Source organism: Symsagittifera roscoffensis, chromosome 9, assembly GCF_963678635.1.
Source record: "Symsagittifera roscoffensis chromosome 9, txSymRosc1.1, whole genome shotgun sequence".
Lineage (NCBI taxonomy): Eukaryota > Metazoa > Xenacoelomorpha > Acoela > Convolutidae > Symsagittifera > Symsagittifera roscoffensis.
The window spans coordinates 30,571,846-30,597,154 of NC_087070.1; the positions used below are offsets into that span (position 1 = coordinate 30,571,846).

Genomic DNA, 25,309 nt, shown 5'->3' on the forward strand with positions numbered 1-25,309 from the left:
CGAGCGTTTTCGAAAGCTGGCTGAATTGTCTGTATACTTTTGGCTGAATTGTCTGAATTTCAAATTGGCTGAATTGTCTTTGGCCGACTTGTCTGTGCGCCGTGGATGCTATCTAGGCGGTACATATTAGTACCTTACAATGTGAATGTTTTTCCCAAAAATTTTCGGTGATCAGTTATTTTAATGTGTCGGCTTCAATTTTAATTCTGTCTGCTCATTCCGCCTATCGTTTTTTTTTTTAATTTCCGATGTATGATTTGAGATGAAATGGACTCTGGTAAAAAAAATTTCAAAAACTCAAACTCACGAACCATCTGTTATTCATGTACATATTTTTCAGTATAGTTTTTGATGTTCCAGTCTCCCAACAAATTTTTTTCATGACGATTTCTTTGTGATTGGAACGACATTAAAAGTTTTTCAAAAAACTGGCCAAGTGTCGAGAAAAACTGGTTTGCAGTTTTTGAGTTTTTGTCTAATTTTGAGTGAGTTAAAGCAATCAAGTAGCTCATTTAAGCTAAGAAAACTTCCTTTTTCTAGAAGGAAAACTAGTTTTGGAAGCTTAATCTAGCGCTTCCTTGTATTAAAAGTATTCAAAAACGTTTTCTTTCGTTTTTTTGCTGTTTGTTATTCACTTTTTGAGGACAGCTATTGTCAATTATGCCTAACTCTGCAAATTGTTTATACTTTTTTATCACACTACGCACAAAAGCGGCACTTGTGTGAAAAAAATGAAGAAAAAAAACATTTTTGTTGTTTTTTTTATGAATGTGGTCGAAACACTCTGTGCTACTTGCACAGCAACCGGCTATCCTTGTTTCAATTTTAAAACTCTTTATTTTACATAATCAAAAATGCGCATCACTGGTGGCCGATAATTACTAATTACTTCGTTAAAATTATATGTATCACCAAATTGTTTGTGTGCAGAGACAGTGGCGAAAGAGAAAAAAGAAGTGGAGGACAAGAGTGGTAAGATGAAACAACTTCTGCTCAAACAGAAGAAGGAACTGGAAGAGCTGCGAAAACACGTAAGTGGGCTTAAATAATGCAGTCGGCACCCATTCAAATATTCCCTTCTCCGAACTGACTTTTTCCGAACTGTACAAAGATGGGAAAATACTGTCGATTCAACGCTGGTATCCCATAGTGACCGCAGTTACACCGGAGGGCCCTTATTGAATATTATTCTTTCAACTACCATATTTTATTTAGTGAAAGAGGGCATATGGTACTTACTAATGGAAAAACTATGCAATCAAGTCCGAGGAAAGCGACGTTCGTTGATTTTGATGAGCGTACGATTACAATACAGTCCTTTATGGGTCTCTAAAAGCCGATTTTTTGAACGAGCTAATTAGTTTCTGCATTAAGCGACTTGCATTCGAGTACATGGAGATGATCATTTGTTCAGTTTGAGCTCGTTAGTTTGTTTCAAAAACAATTTGTGATGTGCAGATGGGCCAGTGATCGAACCGGTAAATTACGCCTTTAAGCGAAGATGTTCAGGGCTCGACTCGCGACATATGCTCAACTTTTGAACTGATACAGCTTTTTGAATGGCCATTTTGCTGTTTTTTTTTCTCGCTTGGTCGTTTTGTGGAAAAACGAGGCGTAGCCATTTTTTGCCGCAATTAACTTTCAAAAGCAATCAGTATTCTGTATTGAGCTCTAAAGGTCAACCCGTCTAACATATTTTTGATTTCAAAAGCACGAATTCGACTTCATTTCTGAACTTAGCGTGAACTAGAGTACACGAAAGACAAAACAAAGCTTGGTTTCTTTTGAAATAGAGGTTGCTACAAAATATGAAGCACTATGTTCAGTGTTCTGATTTCAGGAAAGTGAACTGAAATCAAATCTGGCTGATTTGGAAACAAAACTTGCCGAAGCTGATGCAGAAACTGACAAGCTTAAGGTAAGTCTTTGTCCTTGGTTTAGATTAGGATGTTATTGCAATAGCGTATTTAGGTTGGGTCCTTTTTTGTACTAATTTGAGACATCCATTTTTGGTTGACAGACCCTAAAATTAAATAATTTAATAAATCATTTGAGTGGGAATTTTGGTCTAAATTTTCCAAAAAGGCTTTAAAAACGCCTTTTTGGTATGTTTTTTTTTTTTCAAATTGTTGTCTGCAGCGCAAAAAATTTGGACAAAACAGGTTCTTTTTAGTGCTCTGGGAGAGCTCGGAAAATCAATTTAATCAATAAAAAAAGAAAGTGGACAAAAGTTTTGAAAAAGTTTCCTCTGCGTTGATAGTTATTTTAGCTCACGTTTATGAATAAAGGTGATTTTTACTGCAGCTTCTCTTTAGAGTGAATTTTTTCTCCTATTCAGGTCGCGCGGTTATCTTGTTTCTATTTAATGTGTTCAGTTTTTGGTGTTTTTTTTTTGCTATAGTCACGATCTGTAGCATTGGAAATTTCACAAGATCTGTTCTCTGCTTTATTTGTGGCTAGTGTTTGATATTGAATAAGCGTCCTTGATTGAGTGGTTAGTGTGTGAGATTCATTATCTCTAGGTCGCAGATGGAATCCGAGACGTAGCCAATTTTCACTAATTCGAGGCGTATTTCTAATTTTTCTAATTGCACTTTATAGAGCTGCTTTTTGTCGCGTTTTTCAGGTTTAGCTTAATGTTCGAGAGATATTCTAGGTAGCAGCCGATTAGAAACTTATGAGAGATCTTTTCATCAGGCTTTTTGACCGGAAGGATTTCGTTTCGTCGTGTAGATATGTGACTCATTCTTAAGCAATCTGGAGTTGTGTTTTGTGTGTGGTCTGTTTTTCTTGCAGAAGTTTCTAATTGGTTGAGCTGTGAGTGGGCTTTTAAAGGGGAGCTGCCTAGTTCATGATATTCTTTCCAAATGTCCTGTATGTTAGTTACAATATGCCTTTGCCTCAGGGATAAGTTTAAATCATAATAATAATAATTATATTACTCATTATAAACTTGGCAATTGTGTTCCGTGTCATTTTTCCTCATAAATGATTTTGTACGAAAGTTAATCTAATATTTAAATTTAACTGCGAAAGAATGAGATAACTTTCTAATTGCGTTTTCTAAAATTTAATATCTTTAACCTTAGCGATAAGCAAGGGTATTGCCACCGGTTATTAAACTTCTCCCCTGAAGAAAGAACTTAGTTTACAGAATGGATGAATTGGTAATCAATATATCAACATAAACTGCTGAAATAGATTAGTGTAGTGGTTGCGTGTGAAATACCTGACTAGGGTGCATATTAAGAGTCATTGTACGTTTTTTTTGTGTACCAAACGATCGGAATAGTAAAATATATATTTTTGGCTTACATAAAAAACTTTGCTTAGCTCATTTTTAGACTTTCGGTTTTATAGCGACATTCTTTGTCGCTTTGGAAATTTTTGGTTTTGCTGTTGAGTTCAGTTAAAGCACGCTCCGAAAATGCCTTTTTTAAGCGCAGCTCAATTTACACTCTCCACGAGCAGAAGATGAGAAGTGAGAAAACTACAGATCTTTCCTTCTCAAATATTTATTTACACTTGCTAACCTAACTCGCAAATAAACGTGTTCATTACAAGTGATCACTATTTTGGTGGAACTTTTGCTATAATCACAATCTGTGGCAGTGGCTTTTTTATAGCATCTATTTTCTGCTTTTTTGGACTAGTGTTTCTGATTTATTAAGCGTCCATGGCTGAGTGGTTAGTGCGTGAGACTCATCTCTAGGTGGCAGAACGAATCCGAGACGTAGCCGAATTTCTTTTTACTAATACGAGGCTAATTTTTCTTATTGCACTTTAAAGAGCTGCTTTTCTGTCGCAATAGTGTTTGCGAAGCGAAGTTTCGCCTCTGTGTTAACATTTAATTTCAATCGAGCAAATTAACAATAAAAAATAAGACTTTGGGCCGATTTTTGCGTTGTGCTTTCTGAAACTAGCTTTCTGCTCAAGCTTCGTTTTAGAGTACGAAGAATTAAATGGCGCAATCAATGAAAAACACGGATAGTATCGAAAATTGAGTCGTTTACGTTCTAATCTTCAAAACACAGTGTTTATACTCCATTCTTTACACAAGCCGAGCGAACTGTTTTACTGGGAGGCCACTTTTTTCGGTGCTGAATTTTGAGTTTAAGCGTTAGAATGTATTCGCGGTGTGCTTTTTAGCTGTTGTTATTTTTAAAGTAATAGGGAACGTGGTCGAGTGGGTTAAGCACAGGTCTCTTAATCCGGGGGCCGTGGGTTTGAATCCCTCTTCCGATCACGGTGGGAGGTGTCTCGATACCGATTATCAATACCGGTTATCTGGGAATGGCTACGGAAAATGAATATCCTCTCCTTGCTTCCTTAGGAAGGCTAATGAGAGAAAATCAAAGCCAATTTTCAACAACCTACGCAGTCCGTTAAAGCGTAATGATCATTAGAATTGATTTGCAAGGTTTGAGATGCAGCATGCTGCTCATTTCTTACTAGCATTGTTAGGTTGAATACTTAAGCGATCAGCTTAGTTCAGCATTTCGAACCTTCTTTTTTCTAGCCTAACTCGCAAATAAAACTTCATTAAAATTGGAAAGTTATTCACTTATTTGGTGGCCTTTTTGCTATAAAAACGATCTATAGCATTAGAAATTTCATAGCATCTGTTCTCTGCTTCATTTTTGACTAGTGTTTGATGCCTTTGAGCGTCAGTGGCTGCGTGGTTAGTGTACGAGATTCTTAATCTCTAGGTCTCAGTTTCGAATCTCAGACGTAGCCGATTTTAAAAAAAAATTAAATCGAGGCTTATTTCATATTGCACTTGGTAAAGCTGCTTTTTGTCGTGTTAACGCTAGTGTTTCCGAAGCAAAGCTTCGCCTCTTTAAATATTTTAATAGCTTTCTCTATTTTCAATGAAAAATGGACAAAGGTAGACAAAGTTTTTTAATATGTCTTAAAAACTTGAAAACTCGCGGTTAAAAACCAGATTCCCGGTTCGATGTAAGAATAGTTATTAGTTTTTTTTGGAACAAACTACGCGTTAAGTTAGTTTCTAAGAGCTTATGAACGTAGTTAGTTTTTAAAATTTTTATCCTATTTTCCTTATTGAGAGTAATGAATGTAGTGAGTACTCTTATGTAAGTCGTGATGATTTTTTTTTGATTTTTGCTACCTGATTTTAGATTTTTTTGTATGCTCAGTTCATTTGTGAAAAGAGGGCAAACTCAACTATTGAACAGCAAAAGAAAGTTCGAAAGTGGAATAAATTTGAAATTTTCCCAGCGGAATAAATACTTTACTTTTTGATCCAGTTTTCTCAAATGCAGTTAATTTTTTATCAACGATGTGTCAATCATAAATTGTTTTTGAAATTCAAAGAGCCGTAAGGCCATCTACTTTTACTTCGAAATTGCAATTTTTTTCAAAAAACGGGTAATTTTTTTGTGCTTCACAACTCTCTGGTGGCTATGTACATTTATTTATGTCTTGTTTTTCTTAAAAATTGTTTACGTTCAAATTTTCTGGTTTTAGTGGTGTTGTCCATTTGTTTTCAACATAGTTTCAAACTCTTTACTTTCCAATTTAATCCGAACATTTATCTATGTCTCAAACTCTTTACTTTAAGTAAAGAGTTTCAAACTCTTTACTTTCCATTATTTGTCCGAACATTTATCTATGAACAGCTATGTACATTTATTTATGTCTTGTTTTTCTTAAAAATTGTTTACGTTCAAATTTTCTGGTTTTAGTGGTGTTGTCCATTTGTTTTCAACATAGTTTCAAACTCTTTACTTTCCAATTTAATCCGAACATTTATCTATGTCTCAAACTCTTTACTTTAAGTAAAGAGTTTCAAACTCTTTACTTTCCATTATTTGTCCGAACATTTATCTATGAACAGCTATGTACATTTATTTATGTCTTGTTTTTCTTAAAAATTGTTTACGTTCAAATTTTCTGGTTTTAGTGGTGTTGTCCATTTGTTTTCAACATAGTTTCAAACTCTTTACTTTCCAATTTAATCCGAACATTTATCTGAAACATTCCAAATGCTAAGTGCCAGGAAACTTACGCTCTCAAAAAACAAAATACAAATGGAGCAAAAAAACATGATTGATTTTTAGTTTCAAAAGAGGATTTAATTTTTAAGATTAAAGAACAGTGAAGTCTCTAATATAGGTCTTGCTGATTTTTTTGTTTTTTTTTTCAGGAAAAAGTCTTGAAATATTGATGCACTTAGGTATAATGCTTTTTTTGAGTTCAATTGAAATTCATCTGCTGAAAGTGACGTAAATAGCTCTCTCCAAATACGAACATGGAAATGTCGCAAAAAAACGTGAACGATTTCTAGTTTCGAAGGTGGAATTTATTTTTCAGATTTCCCAGCGGAAGAAAAACTACATATTGATCCAGTTTTCTCAAGTTGGGTTCATATTATGAAAAAGTGCCAATCAGAAATTGTTCCAGAAATTCACATAGCTTAAAGGGCATCTATTTCTTTCTTTGACTTTCTTGGAAAAATCTCAACTTCCGAATTTCAGTGTTTTTTATGTGTCCTTGCGTTCATTACTCTTTTCCAGTCTTCGATTGGCTGTTTTAGATTTCCCAGCTGAACAAAAAGTTTGATCTAGTGATCCAGGTTTCCCAAATTTGGTTACTTTTATCGAAAAGGCCGATTTTTAAAGATTCTTAGAAATTAAGGAATTTCAAGGTGATATCTACTCTCAATCATTTTTTATCTGCTTAGTAAATTTCTGCTACTGTTTGTTCTGTGAACAAGTTGAGAATATAAAATTTTATTAATTAAAAAACTAAAGCTACTTCAATTTCGATCAAATATAGCTACAGGAAATCACATGAAGCAATTGACACAACACCAATTTTTGGTTAAATAATGTAATGCATATTTAATTGAAATGAAATCGGTTTTGGGTTCGTTTGAACATGATTGCGGTATATTTGTTGGGTTTGCTTCTCTAACTCGTGTAAGGGCATCTCAGTTTGGATTGAACCAAATGGAGTTCTTGCTGACATCGAAGAATCACTAAAACAGTCCAAATAAGAAAACTCAGCTCGCGAGAGCTTTGTCTAGTTGCTTCTTTTCTGGTTCGTGATCAAAGAGTTTTATCTTGGTAAATTTTTTGTTTTATTGAAATCAAAATCATCAACTGATTAGGCAGCAAAGTTCAGGTGATTTTGAAGCGCATTTGGTGAAGTGAATTACAAATTATCCTAAAACTACAAATATTTTGTATTAGACTACACTACATTACAGAATACAGAACTTGACACAGATCAAATAGCACATCTATAGCGTTACATCCAGAGTGTTAATTGCTATACAATTAACCGAACAATTCTTGTGTTACAAAATACCTTAACGCTCTTCAAAATAGGATCAAACTAAGATGTTGGTGCGCTTGTAATAGCCTGGCCTGGAGCCGGCGCAGGTTCGACTCCCGCTGCCGCCCCCGATTTTGGAAGCGCTACTTGATGCATTGCGCCGGCCTCCGGCTCTAATGCCTTTGTACTCGACCTACAAGCATAGCAATCTACATACATTTGATGTAAATTTCCGGTAATATTTCATTGCATTGCCAGGAGACCGTTGAAGTGTCATCAATCTTAGTTAATTAAAAGAACCAATGCTAAATGAAGCAATCTAATTGTGAAGTACACTCGCTTTTTGTGGCATTAGTTATTCGGAGCTGTTTTTGCATGTATATTTGACACAAATTGGAACTTAAATTAAGATGTTTGTCAGTTCTATCAAACTACAGATGAAATTTAGATTCAAAACCTGAATTCTTGAGCAATGAGTATTGAAAAATGGGTATGGAAAAGATGGAAAGTTGATATTTACAACGTGGAACATCTGGGTCTTCCAGAATTGTGGTTTCTGACTGGGTTGTGTTCCTCCTGGCTTTCCGTTGGGTCTCCAGGCATTGAGTATTTTCCAGATAGGACCTGGACTGGAGCTATCCTCTTCTCCACTGAGCAGTTCTTTCCTGATGTCTTTTCTTCCGAAGATGTAGTAATCTACTGCACGGATGGAAGCCAAGACACTGAAATAAACTCCATAAGCGAGTCTTCTGCATTTCCGAAGCTTCCTCCGCAACTAATTAACTTTAATCTAAGTGATGAATCCAACTTTTGTCTGAGAAAGAAAGAAAAAAGAAAAAGAAGAAAAAAAGACAGAACGAATTTGTCACCTTTATTTATAACATCGAGTTTAAAAGTACAGCAGATTTAATTTAATCGCTAAATAGTGTTTACAGTACAGGAATAAAGTTAAGGATAGGAGAAAAAAATTGTCTATATCTTGGCTACCTCTTAAATTACAATGTCTTAATTGAGTTTTCATTCACTTAGATCGTGCTATAGAATTGTTGGGCAAACAAATTTGTTCGCGCTCAATTTTGATTTTTTTTTTTCAGTTTTTGTTTTTGTTTCATTTTGTTCAATCATTCAGTTGAATTTGATTTCATTTGAAGCAAAAAAACCTCTCCAAAAACTAAAGTGCAAATTATGCTGTGAATGTCATTCAGCACAGACAATTGGTAGAATGACAATTGGTTTCGAAAGTGGTTTTGGATTCGTATATGTCCAGGTGGAATAAAAATATTGACCATTGACAACATCTTCTCAATTTGAATTAGTTTTATCTAAAACTTGTCAATCAGAAAATATTCTTGAAATTCAAAGAGTCTCCATATACGTTTTTCTTCGAAACTCAAAAGAAGGCAAGGCTTTAAAAATAATCATTTCTCGAGTTTCAATCTCCTTGAGTTCATTGACCTTCTTTTTCCAAGTCACTTTGGCTTTTTTATTTTGACAATGCGTTGGACTTCAAATGTTAATGAACAAAGTGTTCTCTAAGATTTTTGATAAAACGCCGTTCTATCGTTTTTTTCTGTGAATATTGTTTTGATGTTCAATGTTGATTTCTTAGTACATTTTTTTTAAAAATGTTGTTGTTTCCAATAGCTCATTTTTGGCAAAGGTAATAAAAATTGAAATTTTGAATATGAAAACGTCCATAATCTTTATTGATCCAAAGTTTTATAGAAATTGAACGGAAAATATTCTTCCATAATCTTTCGTGAGTCCTAGTTTTGCTCCCAAGTCTTATACATAATTGGATGAAAAACATTCTTCCATAAACTATTTGATCCTAAGTCTCATAAAAATTGAATGGAAAGTATACTTCCATAATCTTCTTGATCTTAAGTTATATAAAAATTTAAGGGAAAAGACTCTTCCTTTATCTTTCTTGATCCGATTTTGATCAGTTTCATTCTTGAGCGAAGTCTTAGGATTCGATTCATTTTTCAAGTCATTCAAATGTGGACCAACGCTTTTCTTTCTATAAATTAATAAGCTTATGTTTCCATGAAAATGTTTTACGTGCTGAAGTTTTGGATTAGAAAATTCGCCTAAATTTTTTTCTAAAATGTGAAAAATTGCCTACAATATCAAAATTGAAAAATAAATGTAGTTTTGTAACTTAAAAATAAAATTCTCTTAAACAGAGGAATTAACATTTTTATGAGGAATCGGAATTCTTTTACTTCGCCTAATTTGTTGTGGGGATTCTTATTAAGGAGTGTTAATGATCGAAGTGAATTTTATCACTTATTTAGAGTCCGCGGTTTCACTTTTGATTTATTTTGAAGTTCATCGCAATCTCATTTGCTGGAAGGAAGGCAAAAACTCTCGGATAACGCTAGCTCAAATAGTGCAGAATAGATTTTAGGGTTCAGATTTCCGAGGCGAGTAAAAATACGTATCTATTGGCTTTTGAAATGAGGGCCAATGAATAAAGCTTCATGGTAATCTGAGAGTTTTGTTTGTGATTCAAATTTTTTACAGTAATGAACGTAGTGAAGAATCTTCTATAGGTCTTGCTGGTTTTTTTTCAGGCAAAAGTTAAAATATTGATGCATTTAGGTATAATGCACTTTTTGAGTTGATCCAGTTTTCTCAAGTTAGGTTCATGTTTTCAAAAAAAGTGCCAATCAGAAATTGTTCTAGAAATTCAAAGAGCTTACAGGGCATCTGTTTTTTTTCTTTGAAATTCAAAAGTTGAGATTTTTTCAGGAAAGTCTGTTTTTTTTATGTGTCCTTGCGTTCATTACTCTTTTCCAATCTTCGATTGGCTATGTTCTTCGAATTTTAAGTTCCTTTGTTGATTTTTTTTGTTCGGTCTCACTTTTCTATCTTTTGAGAGCAAGATTAATTGTATTCAAGAAATAGACAATTTTCCCTCCAACAATTTTTTTGTTGGAAATTGGCCTTGATTTATTATGAAACCTCAATTTTTCCTTTTGGTTTAATGGTAAAGCGTGTGCCTTAGGATCACAAGGTCAAGGGTGCGAGTGCCGCTTGGACGTTTTTTACTCCGACCATTTGAAAAATGTGGAGGAACTTAGTATTAGGATATGTTTTCGTTTTTTTTTATGAATAATGAACAAATTGAGCACTATTATATAGGTCTTGCTGATTTTTTTTTGTTTTTTTTTCAGGAAAAAGTGTTAAAATTTGTTCACGCTCTGTTTCGATTTTTCGCGGTTTGACTTGTAGTTTCTTTTCAAGTTCAGTGCATTTCCATAAAAGGAAAGCAAACTCCACGATCCAAAAGCAAAAGTGTAAAGGTCACGAAAAACGTGATCGACATCTAATTTCGAAAATGGAAATTAATTATCAAATTTCCCAGCGAAATAAAAGTTTTGCTTATTCATCCAGTTTTCTCACATTGGGTTAATTTTAACAAAAAAAGTGTCCATCATAAATTGTTCTACAAATTCAAACAGCTTAGGGCCATCTATTTCTTCAAAATTCAAAAGTCTCCTTGCGTTCATTTCTCTTTTTCAACTGTCAGTTGGCTATGTTTTTGTTTTCCGCGCAAAATCAGGTCCTACAACTTATCATCGGAATGGGTCGAGTGATATATTGTCTTAAAGCTCTTTCAGTGTGGAGGAAAACCAGTTTGAACTTTTTAGTCTAAGTTAATAAGGTAGGCTAAACATGCTTACAAAAGCTTTCTGCACAGATTTTTTTAAAACATTTTTTACCCCTTTTTATTCATTTTTTTATAAAGATTGCTTTCCAATTGGCCTATTTTACTGTGAATGTCCGAATATATCTTAATTATATTTTTTCGTTCAAATCTTTTTATCACACCACGCAGAAAAAAACGACACTAATTTGAGAAAAAACTTTTTATAATAATATGGTCAGAACATATTCTGCGGTACTTGCACAGTAACCGGCTATCCTTGTTTCGATATGTATACAAATTGATCAAGTTTTGAAGGAAATTTGTCGGAGGATTGTTTGTCGGCTTATTTTTTATTCTGTATTTCATTGGTTTTGGTATTGAAATGGTTTTGGCCTATATTACATTGGTGTAATCGTTTTTCATTTGTCACTAAAGGTAATTTTATGTTTAAGCTTTTGTATGTTTCAGGCAAGGTGGTCGTATAATCTTCAATTGACAAAAAACTGAATTGCACGAAATTGTTTATGACAGTTTTTTTTTTCGTATCAACGGGCTTCTCTAGGATTGTCGATTAAGTTGCCGCTCTGGAAGTTATTCTGAAAACTTATTATGAATAGTGATTGTGTTTTTCGACTGAACAGTAGTCCAGAGAAACGTATGAAGTTTTTGTTGATAGATTTTTCGTTTTTTTTTTTCAAATAGATTTTTCGACTTAGCGGCTTCCGCCTCGTTTTCATTTCGCTTTCTTGCAAGGCTGCTAGCATCAATTTTTCTGCTAAGTTTCTGCTTACATTAATACTACTAATTCAACGGTCTGCTGTCTGCGCGTTTAGTTTTTTTTCTTAGCAACTGATTAAGATATAGGGTTTAAAATTGCTGGATTGAAAACTCGACGAATTCTGTTTCTGAGGCGTTAATTGGCTGTCAATTCATTTTCAGATGGTTATCTGCAAATATCCCTGAGAGCAACAGAAAGCACTGGAGTTTATGGACTCAAATTTGTTTTTTTTTGGGAAGCTGATGTACTTGAAATTTCGGCTAATTATTTCTTAGTATTTCTGCAGTGACAAGGGAATTTTAGTCGAAAGTTAGATAAGAGTATCCCGGCTCATGGATAAAGTTACAATCAACAGTTATTGTGCTGGCTTTATTTTTTCAGTGGTCTAGTAATGTGACCAGGACAAAACGTCTGAATCGTGCAATGCAGTCAGTCGTCTTCGTTTTTTGACGCCAGACCTCAAACGTTTAAAGTTCTATCAGCTATTGTTTTCTCGATGCAAGTCGAGCGTCGTTTTAATTTCTAGTACCTGTTGTTTTCACGGTGAGCAAGTCATTAGTTGTTTACGAGGATGTGTGCACAAGAACACCTCTGGGACTACTTATGATTGACTGGTCAATTAACGCCTCCAAAACTAAACTCTTCTAGTTCCTTTATCTAGATCCTTTCGTATGCGTCAGCCATGGTTGTGCTAGCAAGTGTAATGTAATAGTAAGACTATTCGTGTTTTTTAACTTAAGTCGAAAAAATTGGTGCAATTTTTGGGACAACTTGTAATTTGGCAGCATGTGCTTTGACATTCGATAAGTAAAAAGTTAACACAGTTGATGCATTTTTCGCTCATCAATTGAACCGAAAAAAGCTATCTTATATATTAAATGAAAGTTGGAATGCGCTATGGACGCCATGTTTAAGCGAGTTTTATAGGGGACAATGGTTAACAAGAGGCGTCAAGTTTAGACAGATAGTCTTGAAGTTTTGAGAAACGTTTTCAATTTCCAGATTTGAATGACAAACGCCAAAGTTTGAAATTTGAATGTTATCAAAAAAGCGCCACTCATAAATCGTTCTAAAAATTCAAAGAGCTCAACGGGCTTCAATTCAATGAGCTTAACGTATTTTTTTTATGTAACTTTATTATTATTATGTAGCTTTTTTATTTTGACAATGCGTTGGACTTCAAATGTTAATGAACAAAGTGTTCTCTAAGATTTTTGATAAAACGCCGTTCTATCGTTTTTTTCTGTGAATATTGTTTTGATGTTCAATGTTGATTTCTTAGTACATTTTTTTTAAAAATGTTGTTGTTTCCAATAGCTCATTTTTGGCAAAGGTAATAAAAATTGAAATTTTGAATATGAAAACGTCCATAATCTTTATTGATCCCAAGTTTTATAGAAATTGAACGGAAAATATTCTTCCATAATCTTTCGTGAGTCCTAGTTTTGCTCCCAAGTCTTATACATAATTGGATGAAAAACATTCTTCCATAAACTATTTGATCCTAAGTCTCATAAAAATTGAATGGAAAGTATACTTCCATAATCTTCTTGATCTTAAGTTATATAAAAATTTAAGGGAAAAGACTCTTCCTTTATCTTTCTTGATCCGATTTTGATCAGTTTCATTCTTGAGCGAAGTCTTAGGATTCGATTCATTTTTCAAGTCATTCAAATGTGGACCAACGCTTTTCTTTCTATAAATTAATAAGCTTATGTTTCCATGAAAATGTTTTACGTGCTGAAGTTTTGGATTAGAAAATTCGCCTAAATTTTTTTCTAAAATGTGAAAAATTGCCTACAATATCAAAATTGAAAAATAAATGTAGTTTTGTAACTTAAAAATAAAATTCTCTTAAACAGAGGAATTAACATTTTTATGAGGAATCGGAATTCTTTTACTTCGCCTAATTTGTTGTGGGGATTCTTATTAAGGAGTGTTAATGATCGAAGTGAATTTTATCACTTATTTAGAGTCCGCGGTTTCACTTTTGATTTATTTTGAAGTTCATCGCAATCTCATTTGCTGGAAGGAAGGCAAAAACTCTCGGATAACGCTAGCTCAAATAGTGCAGAATAGATTTTAGGGTTCAGATTTCCGAGGCGAGTAAAAATACGTATCTATTGGCTTTTGAAATGAGGGCCAATGAATAAAGCTTCATGGTAATCTGAGAGTTTTGTTTGTGATTCAAATTTTTTACAGTAATGAACGTAGTGAAGAATCTTCTATAGGTCTTGCTGGTTTTTTTTCAGGCAAAAGTTAAAATATTGATGCATTTAGGTATAATGCACTTTTTGAGTTGATCCAGTTTTCTCAAGTTAGGTTCATGTTTTCAAAAAAAGCGCCAATCAGAAATTGTTCTAGAAATTCAAAGAGCTTACAGGGCATCTGTTTTTTTTCTTTGAAATTCGAAAGTTGAGATTTTTTCAGGAAAGTCTGATTTTTTTATGTGTCCTTGCGTTCATTACTCTTTTCCAATCTTCGATTGGCTATGTTCTTCGAATTATAAGTTCCTTTGTTGATTTTTTTTGTTCGGTCTCACTTTTCTATCTTTTGAGAGCAAGATTAATTGTATTCAAGAAATAGACAATTTTCCCTCCAACAATTTTTTTGTTGGAAATTGGCCTTGATTTATTATGAAACCTCAATTTTTCCTTTTGGTTTAATGGTAAATCGTGTGCCTTAGGATCACAAGGTCAAGGGTGCGAGTGCCGCTTGGACGTTTTTTACTCCGACCATTTGAAAAATGTGGAGGAACTTAGTATTAGGATATGTTTTCGTTTTTTTTTATGAATAATGAACAAATTGAGCACTATTATATAGGTCTTGCTGATTTTTTTTTTGTTTTTTTTTCAGGAAAAAGTGTTAAAATTTGTTCACGCTCTGTTTCGATTTTTCGCGGTTTGACTTGTAGTTTCTTTTCAAGTTCAGTGCATTTCCATAAAAGGAAAGCAAACTCCACGATCCAAAAGCAAAAGTGTAAAGGTCACGAAAAACGTGATCGACATCTAATTTCGAAAATGGAAATTAATTATCAAATTTCCCAGCGAAATAAAAGTTTTGCTTATTCATCCAGTTTTCTCACATTGGGTTAATTTTAACAAAAAAAGTGTCCATCATAAATTGTTCTACAAATTCAAACAGCTTAGGGCCATCTATTTCTTCAAAATTCAAAAGTCTCCTTGCGTTCATTTCTCTTTTTCAACTGTCAGTTGGCTATGTTTTTGTTTTCCGCGCAAAATCAGGTCCTACAACTTATCATCGGAATGGGTCGAGTGATATATTGTCTTAAAGCTCTTTCAGTGTGGAGGAAAACCAGTTTGAACTTTTTAGTCTAAGTTAATAAGGTAGGCTAAACATGCTTACAAAAGCTTTCTGCACAGATTTTTTTAAAACATTTTTTACCCCTTTTTATTCATTTTTTTATAAAGATTGCTTTCCAATTGGCCTATTTTACTGTGAATGTCCGAATATATCTTAATTATATTTTTTCGTTCAAATCTTTTTATCACACCACGCAGAAAAAAACGACACTAATTTGAGAAAAAACTTTTTATAATAATATGGTCAGAACATATTCTGCGGTACTTGCACAGTAACCGGCTATCCTTGTTTCGATATGTATACAAATTGATCAAGTTTTGAAGGAAATTTGTCGGAGGATTGTTTGTCGGCTTATTTTTTATTCTGTATTTCATTGGTTTTGGTATTGAAATGGTTTTGGCCTATATTACATTGGTGTAATCGTTTTTCATTTGTCACTAAAGGTAATTTTATGTTTAAGCTTTTGTATGTTTCAGGCAAGGTGGTCGTATAATCTTCAATTGACAAAAAACTGAATTGCACGAAATTGTTTATGACAGTTTTTTTTTCGTATCAACGGGCTTCTCTAGGATTGTCGATTAAGTTGCCGCTCTGGAAGTTATTCTGAAAACTTATTATGAATAGTGATTGTGTTTTTCGACTGAACAGTAGTCCAGAGAAACGTATGAAGTTTTTGTTGATAGATTTTTCGTTTTTTTTTTTCAAATAGATTTTTCGACTTAGCGGCTTCCGCCTCGTTTTCATTTCGCTTTCTTGCAAGGCTGCTAGCATCAATTTTTCTGCTAAGTTTCTGCTTACATTAATACTACTAATTCAACGGTCTGCTGTCTGCGCGTTTAGTTTTTTTTCTTAGCAACTGATTAAGATATAGGGTTTAAAATTGCTGGATTGAAAACTCGACGAATTCTGTTTCTGAGGCGTTAATTGGCTGTCAATTCATTTTCAGATGGTTATCTGCAAATATCCCTGAGAGCAACAGAAAGCACTGGAGTTTATGGACTCAAATTTGTTTTTTTTTGGGAAGCTGATGTACTTGAAATTTCGGCTAATTATTTCTTAGTATTTCTGCAGTGACAAGGGAATTTTAGTCGAAAGTTAGATAAGAGTATCCCGGCTCATGGATAAAGTTACAATCAACAGTTATTGTGCTGGCTTTATTTTTTTCAGTGGTCTAGTAATGTGACCAGGACAAAACGTCTGAATCGTGCAATGCAGTCAGTCGTCTTCGTTTTTTGACGCCAGACCTCAAACGTTTAAAGTTCTATCAGCTATTGTTTTCTCGGTGCAAGTCGAGCGTCGTTTTAATTTCTAGTACCTGTTGTTTTCACGGTGAGCAAGTCATTAGTTGTTTACGAGGATGTGTGCACAAGAACACCTCTGGGACTACTTATGATTGACTGGTCAATTAACGCCTCCAAAACTAAACTCTTCTAGTTCCTTTATCTAGATCCTTTCGTATGCGTCAGCCATGGTTGTGCTAGCAAGTGTAATGTAATAGTAAGACTATTCGTGTTTTTTAACTTAAGTCGAAAAAATTGGTGCAATTTTTGGGACAACTTGTAATTTGGCAGCATGTGCTTTGACATTCGATAAGTAAAAAGTTAACACAGTTGATGCATTTTTCGCTCATCAATTGAACCGAAAAAAGCTATCTTATATATTAAATGAAAGTTGGATGCGCTATGGACGCCATGTTTAAGCGAGTTTTATAGGGGACAATGGTTAACAAGAGGCGTCAAGTTTAGACAGATAGTCTTGAAGTTTTGAGAAACGTTTTCAATTTCCAGATTTGAATGACAAACGCCAAAGTTTGAAATTTGAATGTTATCAAAAAAGCGCCACTCATAAATCGTTCTAAAAATTCAAAGAGCTCAACGGGCTTCAATTCAATGAGCTTAACGTATTTTTTTTATGTTTACTTGCTTTCATTACTTTTTCCAATCTCCGATTGGCTATGTTTACGATTTTTTGATTTTTGTTTTTCAAATTTAGATTTAGAAATTTTCACAAAGTTTGAAATTGGCTATTGTGGGAGGCTGGCGGCTGTCTGGGTACATTCAGGGTTTGCAAATATTGTCTCTAAAAATGACTGCTTCAATCTTTTTAGCTTCCGAGATGACGTTTTTTTAAATATTTTTTGAATGTTAATAAAAAGTTAAAATTTGAAAATTACACAAAGTTTGAAGTAGGCAACCCAAGGTTTGCAAAATTGGCCCCAAATATGACTCTGCAAAAAATTATAGCTTTTGATTTATGAGTTTTTCGTAATTTTTGAATTCTTTTTCAAAAAGTTTAGATTTGAAGTTAGGTTCGTGTTTTTTAACTTAAGTCGAAAAAATTGGTGCAATTTTTGGGACAACTTGTAATTTGGCAGCATGTGCTTTGACATTCGATAAGTAAAAAGTTAACACAGTTGATGCATTTTTCGCTCATCAATTGAACCGAAAAAAGCTATCTTATATATTAAATGAAAGTTGGATGCGCTATGGACGCCATGTTTAAGCGAGTTTTATAGGGGACAATGGTTAACAAGAGGCGTCAAGTTTAGACAGATAGTCTTGAAGTTTTGAGAAACGTTTTCAATTTCCAGATTTGAATGACAAACGCCAAAGTTTGAAATTTGAATGTTATCAAAAAAGCGCCACTCATAAATCGTTCTAAAAATTCAAAGAGCTCAACGGGCTTCAATTCAATGAGCTTAACGTATTTTTTTTATGTTTACTTGCTTTCATTACTTTTTCCAATCTCCGATTGGCTATGTTTACGATTTTTTGATTTTTGTTTTTCAAATTTAGATTTAGAAATTTTCACAAAGTTTGAAATTGGCTATTGTGGGAGGCTGGCGGCTGTCTGGGTACATTCAGGGTTTGCAAATATTGTCTCTAAAAATGACTGCTTCAATCTTTTTAGCTTCCGAGATGACGTTTTTTTAAATATTTTTTGAATGTTAATAAAAAGTTAAAATTTGAAAATTACACAAAGTTTGAAGTAGGCAACCCAAGGTTTGCAAAATTGGCCCCAAATATGACTCTGCAAAAAATTATAGCTTTTGATTTATGAGTTTTTCGTAATTTTTGAATTCTTTTTCAAAAAGTTTAGATTTGAAGTTAGCTAACCTATGGTGGCGTACTGTCAAAGGTTTTTCAAAGGTTGTGATTTTGGCCTCGAAATATGAATAACCAAAGAATTTTTGATTACGTGATATGATATTTTTTTGTTATTCTGTCATAAATTCCAAACAACATAGATTTTATAAACTTACCAAAATTTGACACTCCCAACTGTAAATGATCTCCAAAATCTCAAATATTGCAAATTTTAAATAAAATTTAACATTTCCAGCATTTAAGTGGGTTGCTGTCAATGTACTCTCATATGTTGCAAATTTTTCCTTCAAGTATGGCTGAAAACATTTGATTTTCCGAGTTATAACAAGATTTTAAAGATTTTTGACTCGAAGAATTGAAATTTTCACAACGTAGATTCCTAAAACTACAAAAAGTTGAAATTCCCAACTTTATGGTAAGTTTTCTTAGGGATAGTATAAACTCAACGCCAATTGCTATATGAAATTTTGCCCCGAATAATGTTAAGTTCTTAAATCTGCTTGAATTTCTTAATTAGATAAACTAACCTTTTGCCAATGTTTCTGGGGTAGAAAAAATTGAAAATTTTCATAGTTGTAATGGCTTGCTGAGAAAGGCTTGACTTTTTCGAAGCGATTCAAGGTATGAAATAGCTTTATTGTTTCCATGTTCTATAGCTTCAATGACTTGCTTAGAAAAGTTTTGAGAACAGGTTCAGGTACTTTCTTTTTCCTGGGACCTAACTATCTTACTTGTACCCCGGTTCAAGCTGAAAAGAAGTTTGAGATATTTAACAGATTCATTTTTTTTCAAGCCGGTTGATTTTTGAAGACGTGCTTGCTAGTTTGTTTCAAACAACAGTGCAATAACAAAAATTTCATTTCAGAAATTTTCCTACTCAATATATCTGACTTTTTTTGAAACGCGTAATTAAGTCATAATTTGGTTCGACGTTTTCCAATTTGTTACATGCAAAGTTTGTGTAACCGCCTTTACTTTAGTGTATTCCTAATTATTGTATGCAAAAAAAGTATTTCAATGTGAAATTTATGAATACGTCCAAAAGTTATGAACACGAAATGATACAATAGATTGAGCTAACCTAATGATTATGATGAACACTAGGAAAAACATGGAGCACCCGAACAGTGCGCCTAGAATAGCACTGGACCAGGTCAACTTGGTCGGATGCGAAACAAAGTCGCCCAGTTCCTCCGGCTCTTCTGGCTTATTGTCCTGGGCAAACGTATCTTGTCTGACTGTTCGCTTTTTAATCGCCGCTGGGTTGTCATCTCGATTTTGAGTCCAAATTTTGTCATCGTTCAGATCAGACAGTTTTCTGTCTTTTTCGTTGTTTTGTTTTTCGTTGAAAAAGGACGTTGAAACTTGAATTCCGTTTGAATTATAAATAGCTGATGCATTTGATCGATTTTTAATGCCGCCCATCAAAGGAGTTGAAGAAAGTGTTTGAAGCAAAAAGAGCGTGATTAAAAATCTCCTTGTTGTGAATGAGATATGTTCAGTTGCGAATGTTTTCGTCCCATGCTTTGGGTGTGCATTGCGCGGGTTGCTCATTCAGTTATAATTATGACTCTGCTAATCAGTTTAATAACAGTCATCAGTCAGGTGATTTTAAACTGTTGTAGAGCGTGAAACTTGATTGAAATTGCAATGAGGCAAATCGAACTTTTGCAAAAAGGCTGCAGCTGAAGGCGCCTTTAATTGGGAGTAATGAAAAGTTCTAAACAATGTTGACTGCGTTTTCAAAGTTTTCTAATTTAAATGCCAATTTGCATAATTGGAAGTAAGTTTGTTTGTTTTAGATTCAATTAGCGGAGGAAGCTCAAAGCTCTGTCAGCCAAAGCGCACAGGTAATTCAATTCATTTGATAGCCACAATTTTGGGAAGATCTAAACAAAAATATATTACAAATTCATGGCAAATGTCTTTCAAAATAGCAAAATATGGTAATGTAAATGGGTGAAAGATTGCTAAGAGATGTGAAAATTTCCGGTATCATCAATCATTTTGACGGAATTTAGATTCGAATGCAATAGCAGCTAGTATCGCAGTTTTGAATATCAATGAGTTGTTTGCCAGAAAACTGTTTTCTGAAGTGTAGCTAGGAAAAGGTGATAGCTGAATGTGTGATTGTTATTTGGACCATTGTCGGCCAATTTGAATCGAAGTTGTCGTCATTCTAGGGGACATTACAGGGCGCGATATGTATAGATATCAGTTAGTTATCCTGTAAAGTGAGTTACATTTGAAATAAAAGGAAATAGTACAAAATTCGAGACTCAAGTATAAAATGTTAGATTGAGTGCCAAAATTTCGCCCGCTTCGCTGGTCGTGCTCTTCTTCGCCCGCAATATGTTAGTTTGTTCAGCTTTGACCTGGGGGCTAGTTTTGGAAATATAAATTGTATATATTGAAGGAATTCGAATTTGTGCTAGTCAAGGTTATTTTCTTTGCGGGCTAGGAAAGTTGCTTGTAGCTCTCGCAAGTTCGACAAGAATGTCAAAATTCTAACTTGTAAAATGCAAAATTCGCAGAGGAGACACAACCATCTAAGCAGAAAGGAAATTGTTTCAAGGGGTGGGTTGGATTATTTGTGTGTACGCGGTCTCACTCTGTCATATTTAGTACTTAGTTAAAATAAACACGGTCTATTCAACTGTCTCTTGATATAATTGCAGCTGGGGGCAACCAGATATGAGTTATAACACCTAACCTAAAAACTGACAATTCGAGTTGCCTTCATTAAACAGAATGAAAAAAAAGCGAAGTTTGCTGTTTTTTTGGTCGTAGTTTTTTTTAAGATAATTGATTGGTTGGAGTGAGATTTGTTCAAGAAGTTTGCGAATCATACAAAAAATGCGGTATTTTTCCATTGATTTTTTCGACTTTTTGTTACCTCTAGTTTCTGAACCGACAGCAATTGTTCGATTTTTTAATGTATTTGGTCTCCTGTAGTGAATGTATACTTAAACTTGCCGTTTCAGACATTCAAAATCCTCTCCCTCGAACTTTTCGTTCGCTTCAAAACCCTCTTGGTATAACTTACTTGATTATTGTAATCAGGAATGACCCAACTAGTAAAGTATCAACAATTCGAAGACAAAAAGCCATTAAACAGAAAGATTGCATACTTCACCGTGTAGTTTCAAGCTTAAAGTACGCTCGGTTATTTCGAAATGAAATTGCCAATGTTTGATAACGGCTCTTTAAAATTGATTAAGGTCACTGGACAAGTTCAAAATATTTCAAAAGTTTCAGAATCCGCGGAGACAAAAATTTTCACTTAGTTTTGCTTATCACGAAATCTGCAATTAAAAAGAATCATGTGTTAATGAAATTAGCAAAGTTGGTCGTGTGGTATGTTTTTTTTTCCAGGAAAAAAATGTTAAATTTGTTTCCACTCATGTTGTAATACGATTTTTGGTTTACTTTGAAGCTCGATTGTCAAATTTGTCTTCCAAGTGGCGCTCAAATTACGCTAGCTGAGAAAAATATGGAAGTTAATTTAAAAATAGAGATGTATTTCCGTTTCAAAGGTAGGTTTATTGATTAATGATGATATATAATTGTACTTTTTAAGTCATGTAATTTTTTTCCATGAATTCACATTGAAAATTAGCGATGGAAGAACAGTGATCACAATCGATGATTTAGCGCTAAATACTTACCCAAATAGCAAGATTGGCTGGTTTGAAAAAAAGATTATCAGAGAATTTTCTTTAAATCAAAATTGCTTCCTGGCGTAATTTGTTTAAATTAAAGAGTCCATGATTTTTTTTCCATGAATTCACATTGAAAATTAGCGATGGAGAAACAGTGATCACAATCGATGATTTAGCGCTAAATACTCTCTAAGTAGCAAGATTGGCTGGTTTGAAAAAAATATTATCAGAGAAGTTTCTGTAAATCAAAATTACTTCCTGGCGTAATTTGTTCAAATTGAGTCCATGATTTTTTTCCACGAATTCACATTGAAAATTAGCGATGGAAGAACAGTGATCACCATCGATGATTTAGCGCTAAATACTTACCCAAGTAGCAAATTTCAGCTCAAAAATTGGTAGTGAAAACCGAAGAGCCTAAAGGGCAAATATTTTTTCTTTGAAATTCGTAAGTTGAAGTTTTCAAAAATAAAAGTTTTGTTTTCTTTCCTTGCGTTCCTTGTCTTGTGTTCATCCAATTTACTGTTGGCTATATTTCCAAAATTTAACTAAAGCAGTCATTTTGGGCTCGATTTCATGTAAATTTTTACAGTTCTTTGTGCGTTCGTTTGTAGATTTTATGCGTGATTTCATAGTTCTTCCGCTATGTTCAAAGTGCCCGGTAGAATAAACAAGCTTAAAGTAAACTTGTTTATCAAATATCGCAGTCTTCTGAATTGTACAAGGTACCCGCAAGGAGATATATTTTCAAGCAGATTTTTTCTAAATGATTCTAAGCGTCACAGATTGGAGTCCATTAACGCATGATCCTGTTTATGGATACATAAAGCAAAAAAATTAACACTGATAGCCGGTTGCCGTGCAAGAAGCGCAAAATAATGCGACTGCGTTCAAAAAAACTACAAACAGTCGTTTACGGCTAAGAAATTCAATGAATTGAGACATAATCGACAAAACTTGTCTTAAACAAATGAACGACCAACAAAAAAAAACTAAAATTTTTTCAATAAGTATTTTTACCTTTATTTTTGCTCAATATCTCAATTTTTTTTCATTTTGGCAAAGACACGTTAAGGGGAGCTTCGAAAACCAGTTTTCCTTTTGATAAATTCAACTTTTTCTTAGTCTAAGTTACCTACATTTTCGAAAAAAAAGTTACTCGCTCGCTCTACTCATTCGAAAAAAAATGGGAACTCAAAAAATTTTGAGCCGGTTTTTCTCGACATTGGGACGTTTGCGGTACCTGATTTTGCGTGGAGAAAAACACTTAATCACACACGGCAAAATTCCTTCCCATTTTTCAATGGTCGGAACAATGAGCCGTTCTTCACATGGCAATTATATTCTCTAGGCCATTTTCTCTGGAAATTCTTCGCCTTGAATTTTTTAACATATTATTTAGGTCAAGAGGTGCGTTGTCGATTGTTATCTGGCATTTAAAATACGGATAACATAATTCAAATTTTTTTGTGGGTAATTTCACTTGTTTTGAATTAACCACCAAAGAACATTCAGTAAACAGTCTTTTTCTCTGCCGTGCTTTACAGAAATGGGCCCTACAATATTTCCGGGCGCTACAAAAATGTATTAAGTTTCCCATTTTTTTTATTAAGAGTCGATGAACGTAGTTCAATCTCTTATGTGGGTCACGATTATTTTTTTCTGAAAAAGTCTTAAACTTTGTCTCATTTTTTCGCAGTTTGATTTCTTTTCAAGTTCTGTTTATTTTTGTTAAAAGGAAGGCAAGCTCCACTATCGTACTCCAAAAATGAAAAATCAAGAAAAATGTGATCGAATTCTTGTTTCGAAAGTGGAATTCAATTTTCGGATTTCCCAGCGAAATAAAATTTTAACTTATTTATCCAGATTTCTCAAATTGGCTTAATTTTATCAAAAAAGGGCTATTCATTCATTTTCCAGAAAAGCTAAGACCTAAAGGATATCTACTTTTTTCTTTAAATTTCGAAAGTGAGATTTTTCAAAAAACAACTCAATATTTTTTCTCTTATTGTTACATCAAAGTTAAATTTCGAAAGTGAGATTTTGCAAAAAACAACTCAATATTTTTTCTCTTATTGTTACATCGGCGTGATATCAAAGTTACGATCAAACTTCAAAATTACTGCGTCGAAATTTTGTGGTTCTTGGAATGAGGGAAGCTCAATTTCACTTCTATTGATTGTGGTTTGCTGTTTAAGGGGAAAAAAATCTTTAACTCTGTCGTCATCGTCTTTTTACCTTGTTGGGATGACTGTTGATTTCATTTGAGCTGGCGTCCTAAACTTGTTTATCAAATGGTGGAAAAACAACAAAACTGGAAACACCTGCAGAAAATGAGTTTCATGTTTAATTTCGAACATGAATGTCAATTTTCAGAATTACTCTGATTGATTTGGTTTTTTGAAACTGTTAATTAAGAAGAGCGAAATGATTTTCTTTATACATCAAGCATCAATTATACATCACCACATCAAACATATGTATAAATTTATGAAAGCCCTTAGGTATATATGCTTTTTTAGTTTACTTCACATTAAGCGGATATTTAATCCGTCTTAGAAATTGTTCCAAATTGGTTCAAAGAAGCTGATTTGCCATAATTGATTTGTTACAAGGAGCGAAATCTATCAATTTGTACTTTATATGGCGTGTGGGGGAATGATTTTCAAAAAAATTTCAAATTTTAGAAAAAATGTTTTTTATATATATATATATTTTTTCAAGTTATTACTGCTCCATAAACCTTAAAAGGCAGTCGGAACATTCAGGGCTTCGCCCTGATACGAGCAATCTTTTCATCTTGGCCTTGAATTTTGATTGTTTCGTGTTAAGGCATACTTTTCATTGCTCAGTTTTGAATGGCTTTGTTCTAACTACCCGTAGGGCCCGTACAAGGCTTGACTTCAGAATTTAAGAGCCAAGCAGCTATAAACCACCATTCAGCCGCCAATTTAAATCCTACTAACCTAAGTCTAGGTTACAGGCACTTGGCAGACTTTAATTTTGAAAGATTGATGGCGTACTATATAATATGAATTGGAGAGGCGAATAAGTTGAAAGGATTGTTTTGATTTAATAACCGAACCGAATTAAATGTTATAAAACTAGGAGCTTAAGGGTTTTACACGGTTGTGTTATATTACCAAAACTGTGATTTGCAACTCCTTTGAATAAAGAACATTTCACAGCCCATTAAAATTAATAGCCAGTCGTTAAACTCCTCGCTCGCGCGAGTTTTGCCAACTTCTGTCGCAATATCTGTTGCGGGCTAGTTTTAATAACAAAGACCCCTTGTATTTCAATTCGCGAGCAGATGTTTTATTATTGAAGAAAAAGTTAATAAACTGAGGTGCGATCGATACATGTTTAAGCTCAGTTGGTAAACCGGTTATGCAAAATGATTGAAATGTAAAAGCAAGAAGCAGAAAACTACCTGCTTGACGTTATTCCAACAAATCGATTTATGCCATGAATCGAT

At 33.8% G+C, this 25,309-nt stretch overlaps 3 protein-coding genes across 6 annotated transcripts in view; 1 reads left to right on the top strand and 2 right to left on the bottom strand.

Moving 5' to 3' along the window:
* The window catches only part of LOC134854897 (uncharacterized), a 582,728-nt gene that overhangs the window by 494,053 nt on the left and 63,366 nt on the right, over positions 1 to 25,309 (bottom strand). The window lies entirely within an intron of this gene.
* The window catches only part of LOC134854505 (GRIP and coiled-coil domain-containing protein 2-like), a 92,927-nt gene that overhangs the window by 52,338 nt on the left and 15,280 nt on the right, over positions 1 to 25,309 (top strand). For all 3 annotated transcript variants that reach the window (XM_063870784.1, XM_063870783.1, XM_063870785.1), the window contains exons 11-13: positions 931 to 1,031; positions 1,841 to 1,918; positions 19,972 to 20,019. In XM_063870784.1, the coding sequence (XP_063726854.1) occupies positions 931 to 1,031; positions 1,841 to 1,918; positions 19,972 to 20,019 (227 nt within the window). The remainder of the gene's footprint in view (positions 1 to 930; positions 1,032 to 1,840; positions 1,919 to 19,971; positions 20,020 to 25,309) is intronic.
* LOC134854507 (uncharacterized) lies at positions 6,782 to 24,815 on the bottom strand. Of its 2 annotated transcripts, XM_063870786.1 has the most exons (4): positions 24,798 to 24,815; positions 19,251 to 20,718; positions 7,823 to 8,024; positions 7,012 to 7,495 (listed from the first exon to the last, which is right to left on the bottom strand). In XM_063870786.1, exons 2-4 carry the CDS (start codon positions 19,721 to 19,723, stop codon positions 7,358 to 7,360), a joined length of 813 nt encoding a protein of 270 aa, XP_063726856.1. In that variant the 5' UTR covers positions 19,724 to 20,718; positions 24,798 to 24,815; the 3' UTR covers positions 7,012 to 7,357. The 2 variants fall into 2 exon arrangements, with proteins under 2 accessions (XP_063726857.1, XP_063726856.1); XM_063870787.1 differs by lacking the exons at positions 7,012 to 7,495; positions 24,798 to 24,815 and adding an exon at positions 6,782 to 7,003.

Bases quoted from the DNA above. Each gene is read 5' to 3' on its own strand.
- LOC134854507 (XM_063870786.1), bottom strand. From the start codon at position 19,723: ATGAGCAACCCGCGCAATGCACACCCAAAGCATGGGACGAAAACATTC. The intron at 8,025-19,250 runs GTTAGCTCAATC...AGTTTATTTCAG, and splicing joins GTGTTCATCATAATCATTAG to TGTCTTGGCTTCCATCCGTG. The intron at 7,496-7,822 runs GTAAATATCAAC...CTATGCTTGTAG, and splicing joins AGACCCAGATGTTCCACGTT to GTCGAGTACAAAGGCATTAG.